General features: G+C 63.7%; 1 protein-coding gene across 5 annotated transcripts in view; it reads right to left on the bottom strand.

Moving 5' to 3' along the window:
• Positions 1–21,274, bottom strand: part of HDAC4 (histone deacetylase 4) — a 254,745-nt gene that overhangs the window by 36,718 nt on the left and 196,753 nt on the right. For 2 of the 5 annotated variants that reach the window (XM_043578356.1, XM_043578353.1), the window contains exons 11-17: positions 20,851–21,071; positions 17,665–17,922; positions 16,190–16,376; positions 12,977–13,110; positions 10,478–10,583; positions 3,826–3,872; positions 62–169 (exon numbers count right to left, since the gene is read on the bottom strand). In XM_043578356.1, the coding sequence (XP_043434291.1) occupies positions 62–169; positions 3,826–3,872; positions 10,478–10,583; positions 12,977–13,110; positions 16,190–16,376; positions 17,665–17,922; positions 20,851–21,071 (1,061 nt within the window). Of the gene's footprint in view, positions 1–61; positions 170–3,825; positions 3,873–10,462; positions 10,584–12,976; positions 13,111–16,189; positions 16,377–17,664; positions 17,923–20,850; positions 21,072–21,274 lie in introns of all 5 variants that reach the window. The other 3 variants (XM_043578355.1, XM_043578352.1, XM_043578354.1) reach the window with 2 other exon arrangements.

A 21,274-nucleotide genomic window follows, 5' to 3' on the forward strand; every position in this document is an offset into this window, starting at 1 on the left:
CCACCCTGGAAAGCCTCTGGCAGCCTTCCTCCAGGCCGGTTTCTGCAGGGTCCCCACTGACCTTCAGCTCCCCCGTGGCCACCTTGAAGACCAGCTCCACCACGCAGCCCACGGCCAGGCGGGCCGCACCCGACGAGTGCACCTCGTTCCATATGGTGTCGCTGTCCACCTGTGGAGGCAAGGGCCCTGCGGTGAGGCGTGTCTCGGCCTGTCACCCCCGCCCCCCGACTCTTGTGGGGGCCGTGCAGCTGGGGGCTTGTGGAGTCTGGGGGCTCTCCCTGCAAAATCCCAGTATGGGGCTGCTCGCTTCTCTTTTACCGATTATAGGACACACCCAGCTCACATTCGGCCGCACCTTTTTTTTTTTTTAAGATATGGCAGAAAATACCGAACGGGAAGAGAACCATAAACGCAGCACGAATGGGACGTGCGCACCTCTACCCCTACCCGAGGTGCCCCTGCTTTCCTCCATCGCCCCGATGTACGCGAGGCTCAGAGCAGGGGCGTCTCGCGCACCCAGCGCTGTTCCTGTTTGGTTTCATGGCAGGTGAGCGATGCTAACAGCAAAACGAAACCTAAGAAAAACTGGAACCAGAGGTCCCTCCAGAGTCTGACTTCACTTTGTGCTGAAGAGAATGAGCCACTCCGCGTGTCTGACGGGAGCGCGGGGTGGGAAGGGAGGAGCCAGCCCGCGAGGGACCTCCTGGAGGGCCGCGCACCCCGCACGGGAAAACGTGGTCAGGTAATTCCCTTCTGCGTCCTGGCTGGTTTGTTTGCGGAGACACACGTCCAACGTGTCTGGCTGATGTGGGCATTGAAGACGACCAAGAAATTGGAGCGGCCAGTTCCGGAAGTCACCTTGTGGGGGCCTGGGCGGGATCGGAGCGCCAAGATGGAGCACACGGCCCCCCTCCCCCGCCCCGGGTGCCAGGCCAAGGGCCCCCGAGCCACCATCTGCGGTGGGGCGACCGGAGCCTCGGCCGCGCACATGTAGGGCTCATGTGCCCTTCCTGGGGGCACACCCCGCCCGGTGAAGGTTCGGAGGAGCAGTGCAGTCACAAGCCCGTTACCTGCAGCGTGGTGCCTGCGAAGTCCATTTGAGAGCCCCCCCCTCCCCAACAAATCAGCCCCTCCGAGCGCTGAACGCTCCGGGACTCCAGAGACCGAGGCCACCCACACAGCGACACGCAGAGGTGACACAGGCCCGTCGGGGCCTGCCCAGGTCCGTCCGGGCGCAGCCGGGCTCCTGCCCGCCTGGCCAAGACACCGACCGTTATGCAGGGGTTGCATTTCCCGCAATGAACTCGTGAAGCTTCGTCTTCAAAGCGAGACGACTGAAAATACATTTATGAGGGGTTCAAGCCATTTCCGGAGGACGGCTATTCTCTGCAGTGAGCAAACCTCTGTGTTCTTTAAACAGTTTCCAAATGTCAAAAGAATGCTCTGCACTTTGCCGACTCTGCACGGCATTAATATTCGACTTTCAAAGAGCGGCTTCTGTTGTAAACGATACCGTCCCGCTAGTCACGGAAGCAGCTTTTCAAACAGAGCTGGCCCGGGCCAACCTACGTCAGCTGCAGAACCGATTCATTACAGTCGAAGGGGACGGTCCTCGGGCGAGTGGCAAGGGCATCCCACCACCGCTGCTGAGCCTCCCGGGAGGGAGGACGAGGGTGTCCAGGGCAGGCTGGCGGGGATGCTGCCCCCGAGGACCAAAGGCAGTTTACGCAAAACCACTCAGGTCACTTCTCCTCAAAATGTGAGGATTTTGGGTTCTGAGCCCAGGGAACCAGCCCGGTACACACTCTGACGGGTCTCTGTGTGTGACCCCGGGGCGGGAGCCCTGTGATGTCTTGTCCAGAGGAAGGACGGAGTCCCAGGCTGCCACTGCTGGGCCAGCCTGGGATGGCTGCCTTCCGGCCCTGAGTTCCAGGGGCAAGAGCCCCGGGGAGGGCGGGGCAGGAGGGCCATTGCCACTGCAGGAGCCCCAACGAGGAACCGAAGTGCAAATGGGCTGCCACGTTTCTTCCAGCAGAGGAAAACTTGGAGGACACTTCCTGCAGAGATTCAGAAGGGATGTACCGGAGGCGGCCGGTGCCGGGCACACCACGGCCCCTGGGGAGCCACGTTGCTCAGGGCGCCCGGGCCAGCGAGGGGGCCACAGGGCCAGCAGGGAGGGGGATTCACCCACACCACGTCCCCTTAAGGGGAGGATGGAAAAGATGAGGAGGTGAGCAAAGCAGCGGATCCTTTCACTTGGTTTGAAAGGAGCTTCCACCGACTTCAAACTCTCTTTTCGGCACAGTTAAGGGAAAAGGGGTCTGCAACCAACTTGAAAACAGCATCCCACACCCTAAATGTTACTTCAGAGTAACTTTCAGGAAAAGCGGAGAGGCCCCTCCTCACCTGCGTCAGCACCCAGAACACGCACACTCCCACCCACACTCAGGCTCCCGGGGTCTGCTTGGCTCTCCCGAGACCCCACCAGTGACGCAGAGCCCACACACGCAAAGTGCTTCTCCACCCTCCTGGGAGCGGGGATCATGGAGAGGCCTCGAAAGGCAGCCATCCCCGAGAGACCCTACGGTTCACGCCTTCTACCAGTGAGTCCCCAGGCTCCCTCTTCCCAGCTCAGCGCTCTCATGCCCGGATGTGAAGGTGGGTGCTGCTTGGTCTGCAGGGGGCTCAGATCTGGATGCACCCGCGGCGGGGGCTGCCTGGCTCCAGGCCCCAGGCCCGACTTGAGCTCTCTCTCCCTTTTGCAAATTACAAATCCTGCCTCGCACGGCGCGCTGGCTGCAGGGCAGCCGAATCCAAGCCTTTTCAAGTCTGGCCAAAAATTTGCCCCGAATTAAGAGATTGCAGCCTACTTACGATATAAAATAAAGTAACTCTAGGGGGCTTGGTGGTGGCATGAGTAAAGGCCGTTTATTCTCTTTCTGACGGGATAATTTTCAAAGCAGCGAGTTTTGTAAAGACTCAGGAAGAAAACAATTTTGTTTCATTTCCATAACAGAATCCAGACCCGGGGCTTCACCCTGCGATCTGTAATTAGGCTCACACTCTGCCCCTGCGCGGCCTCCGCCGAAGCGGCTTTGTTGTCCGCGGTGTCCTGCCGGCCCCTCCCCTCCGCGGCCGACTGCGCTATTTCGCGGGCCACGCGGCCTCGATGGCCGGCAGCCCCGGGCCCCGCTCTCGCCCCCCACCCCTCTGTCATCCAGGGCGACGGGAGCCGGGGGCTGGGATGGGGGCCTCTCCCCGTTAACAAGAAGTGCTGGCCGTGGACACCTGACCTTCACCGCGCCGCGGGCAGCGTGGACGTCCAGACCAGAAATCGTGAGAGACGCTGGCTCTCCTGAGCAGGCCAGCCTGAGGGCGTTATCGCTCACAGAAAAGCAGCAGCCCCCCCACCCCCCCAACACAACGGCCTTCAGAGGTTCCCCGGGGCCCCCGGCTGGCGGTCGGACACAGCGATCGCACACACCCCTGTGCCACCGCAACCTGAGCCGAGACGCGCAGGCTGGGAGGCAAGACCGACCCGCTCCCCACGGCGCGCCTGCGTGCCAGACGGCCTTCCCGGAGGAAGGTGCCCGACTCCAGCCTACAAATGCTCCCAGGCCCCGGGCCTTTGAAGCCACACGTGTGTGGGGGGTGGGGGGTGGGGGAGGGCCCGGTGGGGGGGGGGCGGCCCCACCCGCCAGACCCTGTTTACGGAAAACACCTGGCAGCAATTATCCACTCTGCGGAAAACAGGGCAGCGGTTTCTGCGGCCACTGGGGCCCGAGAACAAGCAGGACATTATTTACACATTAAAGAAGTACTTACCCCGACACCACCGCAGGGCAGCCTGACAAACACCGAGGTTAGTGAGCCTGCGGGGAGAAGGACAGTCAAGGTCAGGAGGGCAGGGTCACAGGCGCCCCGCCTACAGGGAGCGCGGCGCAGGCTCCGGGAACGGGGAGCCCAGGGGCGCTGGCACTTGCGGGAGGCGCACAACACAGCCACACTCCGAGGGGCCGGCTGGCGTCACAGGTACCTCGGCATCACCGTGTGGCTGCTGGGGGACAGTCCCCGTGGACAGACCTCCCCCTCCCCGAGGCAACGGTCACCCCTCTGGGGGTCTGCACCGAGAGGCGGGCTCTCCTTCCAGCCTGAGCCGGCGCACCGTGCACAGGACGAGCCGAAAGGCGGTGTCCCAAGCACTTCTCGCTGTTTAGCAACCTGACCCGGACCCCCCGCCGGCCCTCATCCTCCCGGGTTCGCGGCTCCGGCAGCACCACCCGCCCCCTGGCTACAAACAAGGGAGAGAGAAGGGCCCGGAATCACGCGGAGCATCCCGGGGGGATGTGAATACGACACCCCCTCCCCACTTATACACACGGACACAGCTAGGAAACCACACGGAGTGGAGCTGGCCACCCGGAAGGCCCTCCCCGGCCAGCGGCACCGGGGCAAGTCCCCTCTCCCACGGGGCTCGGGCCTGAGCCCTGGTGACAAAGACCGGGACTGTCTTCTTAGGGTGATCCAGCGCTGGCTGGCAACCAGCCTACGACTCACCTGTCACAAAGGACAGAGAGCACCCGCCCCCCTACGGCTCCATGTGGCCGCGTGCCTGGGGAGGTGGCCCAGGAGACCCGCTCTGGGCTGCCTGCTGCTCCCGTACGCGCCCTGCCCCCGTGGCCCCTAGGCCTCCCCTGGTGGGTTCCTTAGGCCAGCTTCGGACTCCTCTTTTTTTTTGAGAGAGGGAGGGAGAGAGGGGTAGAGAGAGAGAGAGAGTGAGAGAGAGAGAGAGAGAGATTGAGAGAGGAAGAGAGGAGAGGACGAGAGAGAATTTCAAGCAGACTCCGTGGCCAGCACAGAGCCCAACATGCGGCTCATACTCAGGAACCGTGACCTCCTGACCTGAGCAGAAACCCTGAGTCGGACACTTAACTGAGCCGACCAGGCACCCCTGGCCTCCTGTTTGGACGTGGCAGGGCTGCGCCCACTGCGGGACCACAGGCCCGGGCCGGACTCTGGCCCCGCCCGTGCCCACCTCATCCCGACTCCCGGCGTGGACCACACCAGGCACCGAGCCACCGGGGGCCACGTCACGGGCCAGCCCTGGCCTGCACCCTCCTGCTGCTCACGTGACACACGACGCTCACGTTCACCCGGGGCCACGGTGCACCCTACAGCCACCCGTCCCCTCCCACCTCTGAAATGCCCGGCCTCTCCCTGCACCCCGCCTGCTCTCCCCGTGCCACGTCTTGCTGACTGCCACTGCCTGGATCTGCGGCTCCCGCCGCCACACACTCTGATAGTTTGCCCTGTGAGGGTGGGGACACGTCTGCCTGCCTTCCCTCGTGCCCGCGGCCGGTCCACAGCCAGGAACACACAGATGTGTGAGTGGGTGCGGGGCCAGGCGGGACGTGCAGGGCAGGGGAGGGTGGCTCCCGAGGGGCTTGCCCGGCCCGCACCGCGAGGGACCCTGTGCGGGGAGCCGCCGCAGGGAGCGGGTGGGCTGGGGGAGCGGGCCCGGGGAAGCAGGGGGCACGGACGCCGGGCCTCTTGCCGTCCTGCTCTGCCCCGTGTCCGGGAAGAGGCCCACCTAATGGCCTAGGTCATCGACTGAGTCCTGGGACCGGTGCGGAGTCCTCGATAGGCCCTGGGGCTTCATGACGGGCTCTCTGCCCACCATGGGTGATTCTAACACAGGAACACGGCGTGGGGGATTTAAAGAGCTTCCTCCCGGATAATCCACAGGCCCGTGTGTATGCACTCGGACACATCTGGTGCCTAAGTCCAAGTGGAAGGAGGCTCTGCTAAGAGACTAGATTTCTCTTTTTGAAGTTAGAGCCAATACTGTCTACGTTAAAAGCATAAATCACCTAAATATTTTGACTTTGCTCATTAACCAGCAACCAAAGACCGAAATAGAAAGAAAAGGTAGGATCCTCACGCATTCCTGGGTGGGCGCTAAGCATGTGCTTCCGGACAGGAAAGCGGTTCCGGAAACCGCTCCCGAGGAACCGTGGCCGGCTCTCAGCACAGCTCATTTTCACTTGTCCCCAGCCACCTCCTCGCCTGTGGCTCACTCGGGCCTCCCGCGGTCCGGGGCCACGTCACCTCGGCAAGGCCACAAACGTCCGGGCGGAGCGGGAGCGGGCGCGTGAAGGGCCACCTTGCTTTTCCAGTCAGCACAGCCGCTGAGAGGTGGGCTGGTGGGCCCGCGGGCGTGGGGAAGGCACCGCTGCTCCCCACACGGGGTCTCACCCCTCCCGAGCGCTGCCAGGCGCCACGCGGCCATCCGACCAGGCTCCCTTCCCAGGGGCCGGCCGTCAGAAGGCCGACACCCACACCCCTCAGCGTCCACGGTGCGCGTCGGCCGAGCCGAGCGGCCCTGCAGCTCAGCGCCCACGCGGGGCTTCTCGCACACGGCTTAGAAGACTCGCTTTGAAGAGGGAGGGAACTCACACGGTGGTGTTCACGTGCCCGATCGGGGTTCTGTTAGCAACAAGATAACGGCCAGCTGTACTAGGTCTGGAACAGTCAGACTGACGACAGGACGCCTGGTTACCAGCACAATCCCCGGGACTCTCGAAACGGATCCCGAGCGGAGAGAAGGCAGCCGGTTGGGTGTCCCCGGAGCGATGGGAATGGGTTTCGAAACAGCGTGTAGCGGGGAAGCAAAAGGAAGCGACGATTTAGGGCCTCGCCGGCGCGACCCACGCACACACGCTCACGCGCTGCCGACACAGGCTCTGCCACCACAAAAGACACACGGAGCTCACTCGGACGGCTGCATCGCGGCGGGGGAGGCGCAGGTGTGAGGACGACGCAGACAGGAGGGGGGCTTCGGGGGCCTGAGTGAGGAGGGGCAACCCCACACGGACCCGGGCCCAGGAGGCACCGCTGCAGGGCCAGCCACTGGGAGAGCTCCAGGCCCTCCTCCCTGAAGCCCCGCATGCGCCGCGTCTCTCCTTCACCATCAGTCCTAAACCGAGTGCGAAACTAGCCCCCAAGACCCGGCAGGTTCCCCTGCCGGAGCGTCCGGGCCCGCCTCTCCCTGTGACCCGCCTCTCCCCGCCCAACTTCACGGTCAGAAGACAACACACAAGTGCAAAAGGCCCTTTGGTGGCGGCTCGGCTGACACGGGCCTCTGGGGGCAGGCAAGGGAGCAGGGGCTGAGCTGGGACGAGCCCCCTGCTAAGAGTGGGGACAGCCGCGGGGGCCTTTCAGTGCACTCGCCTGGGACAGAGTAGACACTGCCGTCCGCTGTGGGGCCGTCCAGCCGGCCCCAGGGACCGTGAGGTTGGGGGCTTTACTGGTGCTGTGCCTCGGTGGCACCGACGGGGCCCACAGGATCCTCTCCCGTACTGGAGATGTTCCAGGCAGCCGAGGTGCCGCCCTGCCTGTCACGCCGCACTGGCCTTTTTTCACGCAGCCTCCTTGCTCAGCTCGTCCCTGAGGCCACTGGCCACCTCCCCACCGTCCGCATCCTGGAAGGCTCCTTTCTGAGGCTCCCCTCTCTGGACATGCTCTGCCCAGGTTCCCACCTTTTCTGGCCCCGCCGGTCCCCAAGCCCTCCACCAGCAACCTGTCCTCCCGCACCTGCAGTCCTGCCCTTGGAGCTAGCGGCTCAGACCTCCACCCTCTGCCCGAGTCCCACTCCACGACCGCCGGGACTGGGGCCCTGGGCACACTGCAGTCCACACACGAACACCCCGCGACTGAGGGACAGAGCACACAGCAACGCCCTTCTCCACAGGGAGCTGGGGAACCTCCCTCCCGTTCTGGCCAACTGTCCCCACACATCTTATGGTGTCACCTCCTACAGCGTACCCTAAACCACGACGGCTGGGCTTTGAAAAACCGACGTGAGTAGCAAGGACAAACCCTGCTGTGTAAACAGAGGACAGACGTACCTCTGCGGGGTGATGGCTCTTGTGACAGAACAGGCTGGGGTGGGAGGGTCTCTGGGGCACATCTGGCGTCAGCTCTCTTGGGGTTCCCAGGGGGTCTTGGGGAGCAGAGCTCCCGGCAGCCAGAGCACCTGGCCGGGCCGTGGACCAGACCCACCATGTGGCCAGAAGGACAAGCAGCTCTGGTGTCGTTCTGAGCCCACCAGGCCCCGGCTCCCCCTCCGGGTGGGAGAAGCGAGCCCCCAGCCAGCACCGGCAGCAAGGTCGGGGGAGCAGGGCAGGAGGGAGCCCAACAAGACGCCGGCACAAGCCCTCAGCCACACTGCTCCAGGGTGTTCTGGATGCTTCCACGTGGGGAACAAATCCCATTGGGGGCTGGTTTCTGTGACTGGACTCACACAATGGGACCCTGACATCCAGGGGGGCGGTGTTACAAGCGGGGCTCGAAGCAGTCAGGTCACGAGGGTTGTGCGTTGGTGGGCGTGGTCAGTGCCTTCGGAAAACCCTGCCAGGCTCCCTCCCCTCGGGCCCCAGGGAGGAGGCAGCGAGACCTGTGATTTGAAAGAGCCTGCGCCCGCCGTGTGGCATCTCGATCCCAGCCCTCCCGCTGCTGGCCTGTAAGCGACAGACTCTGGCCTCTGTCTGTGGTGCCTGGTTACAGCAGCCGGAGCGGACAAGGCAGCGGGCTCTCCCACCCACGGCCTGGTGGCCCCTCGACCTCGCTCTGCGTGTCTTCCTGGAGAAAGGGTGTCTGCAAAGGCCTCCGCTCAGCTCCTCCTCGCCCTTCCTGGCTCGGCCACGGCTGCAGGTGGGGTAGGTCTCTGCCCGGAACCAGCGAGGCAGCACCCATGTCGTGGGGCGCTCGCCCTGGAATCTCACGCACCTCCTCATGTCCCCTTGTTCCCACCGTTCCAACACTGTCCTTGCCACCCCTCAGAGGGTCCGGGCAGCCGTGGCTGGCCCGTGATTGCTTTATGATGCGCTCCTCCCTTTTTCTCACTTTCCCCGGAAGCTTCTGCACGGCAGGAATGCTCCCTGGACTTTCTCATTCCTCCCCCTGTTGTCCAGGTCCTGCCCCTGTTCTGCTCTGCTTTCTAGGGGATGGAGCCCACCTCCCCTCCAGCCTGGGACTCTCTACTATCTGATGTGGCTTGAGTGTTCTGGGTTTCCTCCATGCTGGCTGCACTTGTCCACGTTACGTGGACGTGGTAGCTCTCTTTATGGGTAACGACAGCTTCAGTTTTCTTCACAGTGTACCCGATCTGTCCCAGAAATCTGTCCTCTGAGCTGCCCTGTTTCAGGATCTTTCTCCCGCTAAGTGCTTCCCTGGTGGGTGGGGGGGGGGGCGGGGATAATCCTTGGTCATCTATTCATAAGACTGAGGACCTAAGAGCCACTGGGAGCTCCGGGCACACGGTGGGCTCACAACTGGTGGCTCCCCGTTGGGATCCCGTCAGCTTCCGTAGGGCCGGTCATTCTCTGAGGAGGTGTCGGCAATGTCTGCCTGGGGCAGGGGAGGCCTCTCAGAACCTCTGGCCAGCCCCAGATGTGACCTCTCCCCGCCCTCTGTCGCGGGCCCAGGTCTCTGCAGTGGCCAAGCCAAGCCCCCCCAAGTTGGGGGTATCCACCCCCAGCCCTAGCTCGGGAGGGCACTTTCTGGCACCTGCCGTCCAGCCCCCAGGCTCTCCCGTGCTGCTGGCTCCTGTGTCCCCAGAACAAGGGTTCACGTCGTCCGAAAGCCTTGTTACTACCGGGCAATGGGGCTCAGGGAGTAATATGACTGGCCGCCCTAGGACAGGACCCCGATCTCCTCCTGGCCACCAACTCCACCCCCTCTAAAGATTAAAGCGCTTCATTCGTGTCAGGCACCTCAACGCCTACAGCATTTCTAGCACCCACGCATGCACCGAGGGAGTGACCGGCCACACTGTGGTGGGATCGCCCAGCACAGCCTGAGCAGAGCCTTCGGTGACAGGGGGGAGGAGGCCGCCCCCGCGTCCCTCCAGGTTCAAGGTGGTTGGGAGGCTGGGGTCAAGGTGCCCCGGACAGGTCATGACGGGGGTGGGGTCTGCGCCCAGGAGCCCGAGGGCCCGGAGGCTCCGGACCTGCCTGTGCTGGAGGTCCCTGCTCAGACCCCCCCCCCCCCCCCCACCTCCTGGGCGTTGACGCAGGAGACGCCGGTCAGCAAGTCCCTTCGCTCAGGCCCACCAGCGCGGAAGCCCCCCACCCCGCGGGGAGCCCTCGTGGGGCTGCCCCTGCCTCCCGGACTCCGGGCTCACTGCCAGAGAGGGCTGGCAGCAGGTCCGCGGCTGGAGTATCCCCCGATCCGCCGCCAGTGTCTACGCCCTGCCACGGCACGTTCTGCAAGACCGGCGGTTCTCGCCCGCCGTGGCCGCAGCACCCCAGGCCCAGGCACGAAACCAGCAGCAGCCTCCGCCCGCCCTCCCCTCAGTACCTGGTGCAGGCCCCGCGCAGGCGCAGGACACGCCCGGTGGGCGGCGCTCAAGGGGCGGGGCCAGCGAGTGCGGGCGGTAAAGGTAAAGAAGGCCTTGAAATACCTAGAAGTTTCTTACTGTCCAGTTTCTGCCTGTTGAGGGGGTTCGTGCCATAGAGCAGGGCGTGCGCCTCCGAATGCACCGTCTGCAGCTCCTCCAGGGTGGCCTTCCGTCCGCGGATGCACTGCGGGGACAGAAGGAACAGGTGCGCACGTCTCCCTGTGCCTTCAGGGCTTCATGTCAACAGAAGGCAGTTCCACGAACACCGTCACCCCGGAGGAAACTGAATTTTATACGTGCACGGGCACACGGTTATTTGGTCCTCGCAAAACAAAAAGTAAACAGCACCCAACACAACGTTTAAAAAATATTTGAAAAATGTTTTGGAGGCTTTACGCATTAATTATAACTCTGAAAACGTTTAGAAAGATAATTCCAGCCTTCGACGCTTTAACCTTCCCTGTCACCCACATGATTTGGCATCAAATTGCCACTTTGCCTTCTAACTGCTGGGGCCCCTGTCGGGGATGGGGGGTGGGGCTTGCCACAAGCCGTGGGAGCTGCTCCCCTAGCACCCGTGCGGGGGGCGGGGCACCAGGCCCCTGCACGGGAAAGACACCCTTCCTGCCATCCTCGCTGGGCCCTTCGCTACCTTCACTCATCACCTGCCTGTCCCTCTGCTTTTCCTTTGGTCTGGAAATTCCTCAAATCAAGACTCCACAGCGATGTCCACGTTTCCCCCCAGAAATTAACATAAAATTCACTGTTCTTTACAGGAGCTCCGCTTACTCAAATTTTTAAGAGGAGGGCAGTTTATGGAGCGAGATTAAAGTTCACGTTTCTGAGGGCGACAGTCCCACGGGCGTCTACACGACCCTGGGGGCCTTGGTGGGGCTCCCGAGCGCAAGGCAGGCCTGGGGCTGCTCCCGCTGGCTGTGACAGCTTCCTGAGGGATGCCATGGACGCGGGAGATGAAGGGAGCGGAGCGGGCAGGTGCAGGCCGGCGGCCGCACATCTGCCAGCCGGGCCTCCCCGCGTGGACGGGGCCGTGAGCCCGCGCCCTTCGCTGCCCCGCTGAGCCCGACACGGCAGCACAGGGAGGGGAGCCCGGCCCTTGGGGCTCCCTCAGTCGTCCACTGGATCGGGGGGCCCTGACCAGGAGGTTCTGGTCTCCGAGTGGCCGGGGACCTTGGGAAGTCCGGGCACTGCCAGTCCCTCTAACCTCTGTTGTCAAGGGCTGACGCCCACCACCCGTGTGCAGCACCTGGGCCCTGCGCTCTGCCCTGGGGGCCCGTGTGGGAGCCTGTGGAGGCAGGGACGCCATGTCCCTCGGGGCTGTGTGAAGCAGGTGGTGTACCCTGAGGTCAGTGTCCCCGCACATCAGGGACACCGGGCTCTGCGTCCCGCGTGTCACTGTGTGTTTCGCACGGGCCTCCTCCCAGCCGTCCTGCTGACTCAGGTCTGACCCCACGTCTGACAGACCCCCTCCTCCCTGGTGTCCACGTCCACAGGTCCAAGGATGCCCCACAGCCGCCCGCCACCAAGTGGCAGCACTCCGCCTCGGGGCAGACGAAGGTCCCATTCTCCCCACGTGTTCTGTCTCATGGTCTTATCCCTACCGATCCTGTGCAGTCTTCGATCTTAAAAGCCCCCAGAGGCCCCCGACGGAGGGGACCCTCCAGGAGAGGCCAGAGGGTAAAGAGCAGTCACGGGGAGCGGTCCTTTGAAGGAGGAGCAGGGGCCCTGGTCCCATGAGGGACGCCGAACAGGACACCAGGGCATTGGAAGATCTCCTCGGAGGGGTGCCTGCCAGGGCGCTGCTGCCCCCCGGTGGTGCAGCCTCCGGCCAGACCCCAGAGCAGGTGCCGTCCTCCGTCCTGCCTAACCAGGCAGGGTCACGTCCTCCCCAGAGGGCACCGTGGGGCTCTCATGCCCCTTTCCCCTCCCAAAATCCTGTGTCACCAGACGAATTTAAATTCCCAAATATTGTAGCTTCTGAAGGAGAACAGATGGACACACAGAGGGGGTGCTGCTGCCCCCATGGCCCTGACGTGCCTGCTCTAGGGCTCTTGCCTGGGTCAATGTGCAGGGAAGTACATGCCACCCGCATCCCGTCCTTGCTTTTGCGGGATGGACATAGGTCCCCACTTGATGGGCATATGGGGGGCCGGCCGCCACTGTCCTGCAGTAGGGGGGCACAGGGGAGGCTAGGGGACAGGAGAACGGAGGAAACGGGGGACACGGGGACAGACAGGGATAGAGGAGACAGGGGGACAGAGGGGAAAGGGGGGACAGAGGGGGCGGGGATGGAGGGAGCAGGGGGACAGGGATGGAGGGGGATGGGGATAGAGGAACAGAAAGGGCAAGAGGATAGAGGGGACAGAAGTGACAGGGGAACAAGGAGGCAGGACAGAGGCGGGCTCCCCCAAGGGAGGACCTGGGTGTTCAGGAAAGCAGACTGAGCCTCTTCCCACCCACACACCGGTGCCTGATGCCCTGGTGGGAATGCTCATGGGCGCCCCAGCCTGTTGCGACCTGTCGCCCGGAGCCCAGCAGCTGCCCTGGGGGCGGCCTTACCTCGCATTTGCCCCGGAGGCCCGTCTCCTGCAGCCGAGACCAGATGCTCTGGATCCGCCCCGCGTGCTCGGGGTGGCTGTTGGTGTTCCCACAGGTACACTGGTGTTTTAGCATCAGCGTGTCGTACACGAGGCCTGGGGACGGGAGCGGAGTTGGCCGCGGTCAGCGGGGCCCTCGGGGGCCTCTGGCAGCAGGCCCGCCACCCTCCACCCACCCAGAGAGCTACCCGGCGGGACAACCTGCCACTTCCCTGGGAGCGGCCGGGCCAGCGTAGCCCTGCGTCCCCTAGGACGATTTGTCTGGAAACTGCAAGTTCACTGGAGGCCGAGTGCGGTTCACGGAAATGGGAACAGGGGCTGTGTGCCGGCTCACCGCACATGCCCAGGGGTCCCCGGGGTGGGGGGTGGCGGGGCAAGTCAGGAAGACAAGAAAAGATGCCCCAGCCCGCTCCCAAGCCTAAGCCGTGTGGCACTCATGTTCCAGGATGGTGCTGTTTCCCCCCCCAACTAAGACGCTTTAGGCCCCGGATCCAAGTCCCTCTTGTCGGGGAGCAGCCTATCAAGCAGTTCTGAGGACCGTCCAAGGTTTGTGGGGGCTCAGAAAAAAGGTAAGGCTTGTTTCCTACTCTCAGAACCCTCCGGACTGGCTGGGACACGTGTGCGATGACACAGACACACGGGCAAGCACGTGTGGTGAGAATTAACACAGAATACGGGTAACCAACTGCCTGGTCTGCAGCGTCCTTGGGGGCACAGCGGGGCACCAGGGAGCCTTGGGGATGGGGTAGCCCTTGAGGAGGGACGCCCGGCCGGCCCCCAGACGGGATGGGGACACTCCCAGGCCAGAGTGACTCATGTCACGGCCAGGAAAATCTCATGCAGGTGGACGTATCCTGTGCATCTGGACACGGGGCTGGAGAAAGTGGAGGGCAGGGGCGTGCTGAGCGCACCTGCTCTATGTCCCCCCCCCACAGTGGGTGGAGAAGGTTTGAGGCCCACGTGACATCTGCCGGGAGGGGTGTCCCGCTGCCCCTGCCACAGCACTGTCTGTAGTCCCCCCGCACCTGGTCTCCCAGGGCACAACCGGAAGGTCAGGCTGGCTGAATGGACCCGCTCGGGCAGGCAGGGGCCTGGGAAGGGGCATGTGTGGCTAAGACCCGCTCCCGCAGGCAGAGAAAGGTGGGGACCCCGTGAGATGAGCTGTGCTGTCAGACCCACGGCCACTTCTGTGCTCCTGATGCTGGAGAACGGAGGCAGCATCACCAAACACAGGAACAGGGCTGCAGGATGAGCCCGCTTCTACAGGGCCAAGCTGGACGCCTGGCCTCAGGACGTACTGGGCCCAGGACTGCCTCTCAGTCTCTCGTGAGTCAGGCTAACGGGAGTCAGTCCCCTCGTGTTGGAGCATTCCTGGGTTATACCAGCAAGACTGGGTGGGGCAGGGAGGACTTCTGGTAAAAAAAGCAGCTGGCAAAGAACAGGCCTATGGGACCAAGCGCGCTCACCACCCACGCGCTAAAGTACGTGTACAAGACACGTGTACCCGAGAGGGTGCGTTCAGCAGTTTGTAATGGCAACATACATACATACGTGTGCACGCGCGTGCACGTGTGGAATGCGTGTACACGAACAAGACGAACGTGGCATCATCCCGACACAACAGTCGGCTAGTCTTTACTGATCCCGTGGCGGGAACTTTCGAGGTGACCCCAGGTCACTCCCGCTTACAGACAGGAACCTGGAATCCGGAGAGAAACCGCACGAGTCTGCAGAGCCGAGGAGCCAGGACGCTCTGCCGCCACGAGGGCGAGCTAGGACCACGTGCACGGGAGGCCACCAAGGCAGGGCGTGGAGAATTGCCAAGCCCACGGCGACAGCCGAGTCCCGTCTTTGGAAACCTGTCCGTCCAGTTGTGCACAGAAACAGATCTGGAGGACTTAAACCCGATCCTGAGGGTGGCTACCTCTGGGGGGTGGGATTCCAGGCAACTGTCAATTTCTCGGTGTTTCTCTCCTGTTTCTTTTCGGTGGGCTCGTCCTATTTTATACATTTTCAAAAAGCAGTAAGGCAGATGAGGCCACTGGCCAGGCCACTGCAGGGGACGTGCAGGCACAAAGGCGCCCCGGGGGCCTCCCCGGCCCCCACAGTGGGCACATTTCCACCGTGGTTACAGGGACTGGGGTCTCTGGGGTCTTTTAGGGACGTGCCCATCGTAGTCACCTGCTGACTCTGTTTGTGACCCTCTGCAGTTTCCTGGTTTCTTTCTGAAAAGCAATGATTCGGCCTCTGGATAAGTACTAATGAAATTTTCCTCTGAATATAAAAAGTATCCTTTTAACAAAGAGAACTTGGGCACGTTCAGATGTTCCATGTTAACAGCGTGCGGACAGGACATTTTAGAGGTCTGTCTGAAGGACGAAACCGTTGTGCTTTTAGGGACTGTGCTCTTTGTCCGTCACCAGAAAGAACCAGCAGCCGAGAAGGATGTGAAGAGCCGTCCTGGCCGCCCTCTGTCCCGGGCCGGGCATGGCTGGGCAGCGTGGACGCCCGGGGTGCAACCCGCTGCCTGACTTGGGAGGGCCCGACTCAGAGCCCAGAGCCTCTGGCCCGGGTGGGCGCCTGCGCGGCCACACAGTCCTCGTCCCTGCCTGCAGGGGGCGGTGCCGGTCAAGCAGAAACAGTCCTGCTGGCAGGTGTCCCTGTGCTCCCGCAGGGGTGGGGCGGGGAGGACAACTGGATCCAGAAGGCGAGACCGGGAGGCTGCCTGAGCTGTCCCGACTGTACCCACAAGCTACCTGGGCCTCACAGCCGAGGCCCCACCGGAAGCTTCGGTGCACAGAAGGGCGGGTGAGAAAGCACGAGGTCGCGGCCTCTGCTGACCGTGGATGGGAAGCTACCCGGCCTGCCGGCCACGGTGGCCTGTGGGTGGGCGGTCTCTGGAGGAAACGGGTTCTCCAGCAAAGGGGAGATGGGCTTTGGCACCCAGGAGAGACCGCAGCATCAGAGAAGGGGGTGGGGAGCCTCAGTGACCAACCCAGCCTGTCCCCCAGCCAGGGCTCTGCCCAGGCGCAGATCAGACCAGGTCAGGGGTATCCCCTCGCCCTCCGGACAGTGCAGCCCGGGGCGGGCCTCCTGCATCTGCTCCGGCTGCGCCCCAGTCTTGCCCGCAGGTGCCGGTCGGCCGCCCCAACCCACACGCCCCCGTGCATGGTACCTGTGGTGAATCTCGGTTTGGTGGGGGGCTCCTGCACGGACACGGGGAAGGTGGCAGACGCCGGGGACGACTGCGCCCGGGACAGAGGCCGGTGGCCGCCGAAGGACACGGGGATGCCGGCCGCCTCCATGGACGCCTGGTAGTTCCTCAGCTGGTGGATACGCTGCTGTTCCAGTAGGAGGGCTTGCTGGGGGGGGGGGGGGAGAAGACACAGGCTCTTGTTGCCCCACGTCACCTGCCCCCTCCCCGGCTGAAGGGCTACACGGATCTCTTCTCTAACGGCCGTGGGCACCCGCATGCAGCGCACGGTTCAGGAACTCGCTGGGGCGGCTGCCGGGACGGGCTGCCTGGTGCCCGAGGAGCCCCCACCTGCAGGCAGCCCCTCCCCCTGTCCAGACCGCCCCTTGTCCAGACCGCCTCTGTGGGGCAGCGCTCTGGTGCCTGGGGTGCTGATAACGTGGACCCAGAAGCCACAGAGGGACCCCCTCCGAAGGAGCGACAGAAAAAGCACGAGAGATGCCGCCTGCCCGCAGCACGCCCCCCGCGGACTGTGGGGGCCGCCACACTCCAGACACAGCTCCGCTGCTCAAGGCTACGATCGGATTCCACTTCCTGCGCACCCCTGGCCGGCTGCCCTAGTGGTTTCGTGGGCGTGGAAGTTTTATTTTTCACTATAAGTTGATAAATCTTTCATCAGTTTACTCATCAGTCTCTAGTGGGTTTGGTCGCTGTGTGTCAGTGCCTGCAACTACGTCACACCGTTTTTCCAGATCTGTAAAGTTGGTCACCACTGCCTCTTGGGCCCCCAAAGGCCCTGACTACCTTTTTGATCAATTAAGAAATCAATCTCCCTTGGGATGCCTGGGTGGCTCAGTCGGTTAAGTGTCCGACTCCGGCTCGGGTATTGCTCTCACGGTTCGTGAGTTCGAGCCCCACGTCGGGCTCTGTGCTGACAGCTCGGAGCCTGGAGCCCGCTTCTGATTCTGTGTCTCCTCTCTCTGCCCCTCCCCTACTTGTGCTCTCTCGCTCTCTCTCTCTCTCAAAAATAAACAGTAAAAAAAAAAATTAAAAAAAAGAACAACAACAAAAAAAAATCAATCTCCAACCCCCTCCACCTTCAATGATTATGCTGAATCCTACTAACGCTTGGATTTATGTGAGCCTACAGTTTACAGATCTGAAAGAAAACCATCCCTAGGGACTGCAAAGCTGGCATTTGGCTGGAATACAGGTGCACAAATGCCCACCGTGGACAGACGGTCTATATCTCTAGGCACAGCTAACGTAAAAGAGAGAGCAAATTGCACCCGCCTCCCACACCACCCGGGGAAGGGCTGGGAGGAAGAGGCCCATCCGTGTCCACCGATGGCCGGCCATACGGCACCACCCCTTGAGGAAAGAGGGCCTGGCCTGTCCCTCCTGGCCCGCCCGGTCCATCGACTCCCACCCCGCCTGGCCCCCGCCAGCGCAGTCACCTGTCTGAAGAGCAGCTCCTGCTCGGTGGGCTGGCGCTGGCCCGGCTCTACCTCCCGCGGGGGCTCCGCCTCCTCATCATCACTCTCGATGGGCTCCTGCTTCACTTGGACGCCGGCCAGAGCGTGTGCCTCCTTCTGCCCAGAGAGCCGGTCCAGGTAGGGCTCCTCCAGGAGGGCCTGGTGCTCACGAAGCTCCTCCTCCGTCTCCTCGGGATGGCTCTCGGGCTGCCGGGCCGGCTCGCTCTGTTTGGGGATAATCTATAAGGCAGAGGTAAGGGATGAGGGCCGCGGAGACGACGTGACAGCATGAGCTCTGTGCCTCAGAGCAAAGGGACGGGCGACCTGGACAGATGCTGCCGGGCCTGACCTGGAGCCGGCAGGCACTGCTCGTCCCCCAACACCCTGGGCGCCGGGCCGACCGGGGAAGGAGAGCCCAGCACCTGGTGCGCATTTGTTAACAAGCACCCGTGTGCCAAGCGCAGAGACGCGGGGTATGAAAGTCACAGCGGTCAAGCCAGGCTCCTGGGGGACCGGCGCCATGGCTCCGAGAAAATGTGACCGTCTGCAAAGCCCCTGACTACGCTGCTGTGGAGAACGCTCCGACTCGGTTTCCAGAAGGGGAGAGGTTTTCGAGGATGCCTAACACGTTTTGGCCACCGCACGTTTGTACGCAAGTCCTCCCAGACCGCTTGCTTCACCACCCACACCACCACATTGTGGGTGTGATGAGGCTCGGACTGGGCGGACGCCTGTGTGCAAGTGTCAGTGTTCCGTGTGCTTGTCCCCAGGGCCCAGCCCTCCCAAGCAGCTCCCCGAGGCCCACGTGCCCACAGCCCTCAGAGGGCACAGCTAGGGGGTGAAGCGTGGACCCGCCTCTTACGGGGCGAGGGTCCCGGACTCCCTCTCTGACTTTCTCCGCTTCCTTGGGAAGTGAGGGCATCTGAGCAGAGGCCTCCAGGCCCCTCCAGGGGAGTCAGGCCATCCTGGGCTTCACGAGAGACAGCCCAGCTCCGTGAAGGATTCCCGGAGGCGGGATCGAGCGGCCCCGTTGTCCCGGGGAGCTCTGGGCAGGGGCAGGAGCACAGGCACCTGAGGTGCCGCCAACCCCTGGGGCGCAGGCCACCCCCCCCCCCCCCCCCCCCGGCCTCGGCCTCTCAGGCCGCAGCTCAGAGGGAGTTGGGAGGCAGGTGGCCACAGCCGCAGACTCCCCGTGATGCAGGAGGCTTGTGCGGTCAGTGTCCTTGGGCCACGGCCGCGGCCAGAGGCCTGTCGCCCCCTTCGAAATGCAGCTCTGGGGTTGCTAGCCGGGCTGTGGGCGGGCGGCACAGTGGAGCCGACGTCGGGGGCGAGGCTCCCGCCAGCCAGCGCGCTGGCCGAACACTGTCGGCGACACGCAAACCAGCTGTGTCCTGCGACGCCCTCCGGACTCCAGGAGCCCCTTCCCCAGACGGCATGAGAAGAGACGCACGTCTGTATTTGGGGCGGGGCCCTTGCTAAAGCCAGACTACGGGTCGGGGGAAAAGCCAAACTGGTAGAGAGGCCAGGGCTGGAAGATGAGTGGGCGTGCCCCTGGTCGGACCGCCCGGACGGAGGACCCGGATGTCAGGGTCAGCGCCGAGAGCGCGGAGGTGAGCAGGAAAGTCCGCGGCGAGGCACGCAGCCCGACCCACGGGACCACGGGGCTCAAGCCGCGACAGGAACAGCCTCCCCCAGCAAAGCCTCTGTCCTGCGGGGGCAACAGGTGCCCTGGAGCACCGTCCCCACAGAGTGGGGAGAGCGCGGCCCGCCACCACATTTGCCACGTCACTCCGCCCAGACCCGCCAGAGGGCGCACCCACACTCGCCGGCCTGCAGGGGGCGGCTGCCGCTTGCACAGCTCGAGGCTCAGCCACCCACCGGCGGCATGCGTTCTCCAAAAAGACCCTTCACCTGGCGGACCTTCACCAGACACCACGGCACACGAGGTGCCGGGCTCTCACAAGTGACGGCTGCAGAGCACCGGTAACCATGTGCCGACCTCGGGCCAAAACAGGTGAGCACAGCGGGCTCCCGGGCCCGTCTTTCCTGTTCTCAGAGGCTCTGCCGCCCAGCGTTCGCTTCCCGTGGCGGCCCAGCGGTTCGGTTCCGTGGCCAGCGACCCTGGGAAGACCGGAGCAGCTGTGCATGGCTGCTCGCCCTAAGGGGGCGAGTCAGTGAAGTGAACGCACTCGGAGGCAGGGGTTGAACAAGCCGTAGATCACGCAGGAAACGGCCACGATCCCCAACGCAGCCCCAGCAGGGCTGCGGGATGGGAGGTCTCAGAGCTGCTGGGAGCTGGGCCCTCGTGCCCTCGGGTAAGGAGCCCCTTAGGAACAGCGTCTCCCAGACGAAAGGCAGAAATACTGGTGCCAGATGGCACTAGACAACGTCGTCGGCTCCCCGAGATCCCAGGAGAACGCTGTACAAACATTTCAATCACCCGTCGTTCACGCTCATAATCAATCATGGAATAGAGTCTAGGGAGATTACCCAGTTTCTCATTCTTTTCAAGACTGTACCAGGAGTGAATAGGTGTTTCCCGTCTTCCTAACACCTCCTACCCTATCAGTCAGACAGTGACACGATAAAATTAAGAAGCCACGGGTGGCACTGGGGAGACGAACGTGAAGTGGGGTTTACAGCTGGGAGCACAGACTGACAGCCTGTCTCGCCCACAGGAAGTAAGTAGGTGCCTTTCCTGTGCAGGGGAGGGCGTGCTGGCTGGCCCTGCGTTGTGGGGTGGGGGGGCAGCCCGTCTCCCACGGGGGCCTTAGCTCGGCCTGCACTGGGCATCTGGCCGTTCAGGGGCAGGGTGCCGGGGGACCGTGTCCCCACAACCCTGCAGCGGGGTCACACGGGCTGCATTCAGGTGGCTGGCGGCCGCCGTCTTCACGGGACGCTGTTTCCGGTTTTGATGACCAGCACCACCACACCGAACTTCCCTATTTCCTGCCCAAACCCCCCTCTGTGAGGGACCTTCGGGACTGTGCGAGGGCGCAGACCCCGCGAGCAGGGTGTCCCGGCGGGCAGGCCCGCGCAGGTGCCGAGGGGCTCATAAAGGCGGGTCCGCTTCGGGAAGAGGGGCGCCCAGGGAGCTCAGGGCCGCTCGCGGATGCGATATGCACCCCCCGCCCCCATGCGCTCCGCCGGCCGCGCCCGCAGACCCACCTTGCTCATGTGCAGCTGCTGCTGGAACTGCTGCTTGTGCTTCTCCAGAAACTGCTGGTGCTGCTGCTGGATGACCAGGTGCTGCAGGGCCGGCGCGTTCTGGGGCAGCGGGGCCGACTGCGTGCGCCCCAGCGGGCGGTGCTGCCGCAGCTTGTGCACGGACGGGGACACGCGGTCCGCTCCCACCAGCGCCTGCGCGTGCAGGGGCAGCGCGCCCAGGCCTGAAAGACACCGTCGGAAGGTGACGCGGGGGCCCCCCGTGCTCCACCCTGAAGCCCGGGGCGCAGGCCGCCGTGAGCCGCCGGCGTGGGCTTCAGTGAGCAGGGGCCGCCGTGCGCAGGCGTTCCGAGTCACAGGTTCCGGAGCGGCCGGTCCGCCCGGCAGTGGCCCCACGACCCCTCGGCCAGGCCCGGGCCCTAGAACG

This window comes from Prionailurus bengalensis, chromosome C1 (genome assembly GCF_016509475.1).
Source record: "Prionailurus bengalensis isolate Pbe53 chromosome C1, Fcat_Pben_1.1_paternal_pri, whole genome shotgun sequence".
Classification (NCBI taxonomy): Eukaryota; Metazoa; Chordata; class Mammalia; order Carnivora; family Felidae; genus Prionailurus; species Prionailurus bengalensis.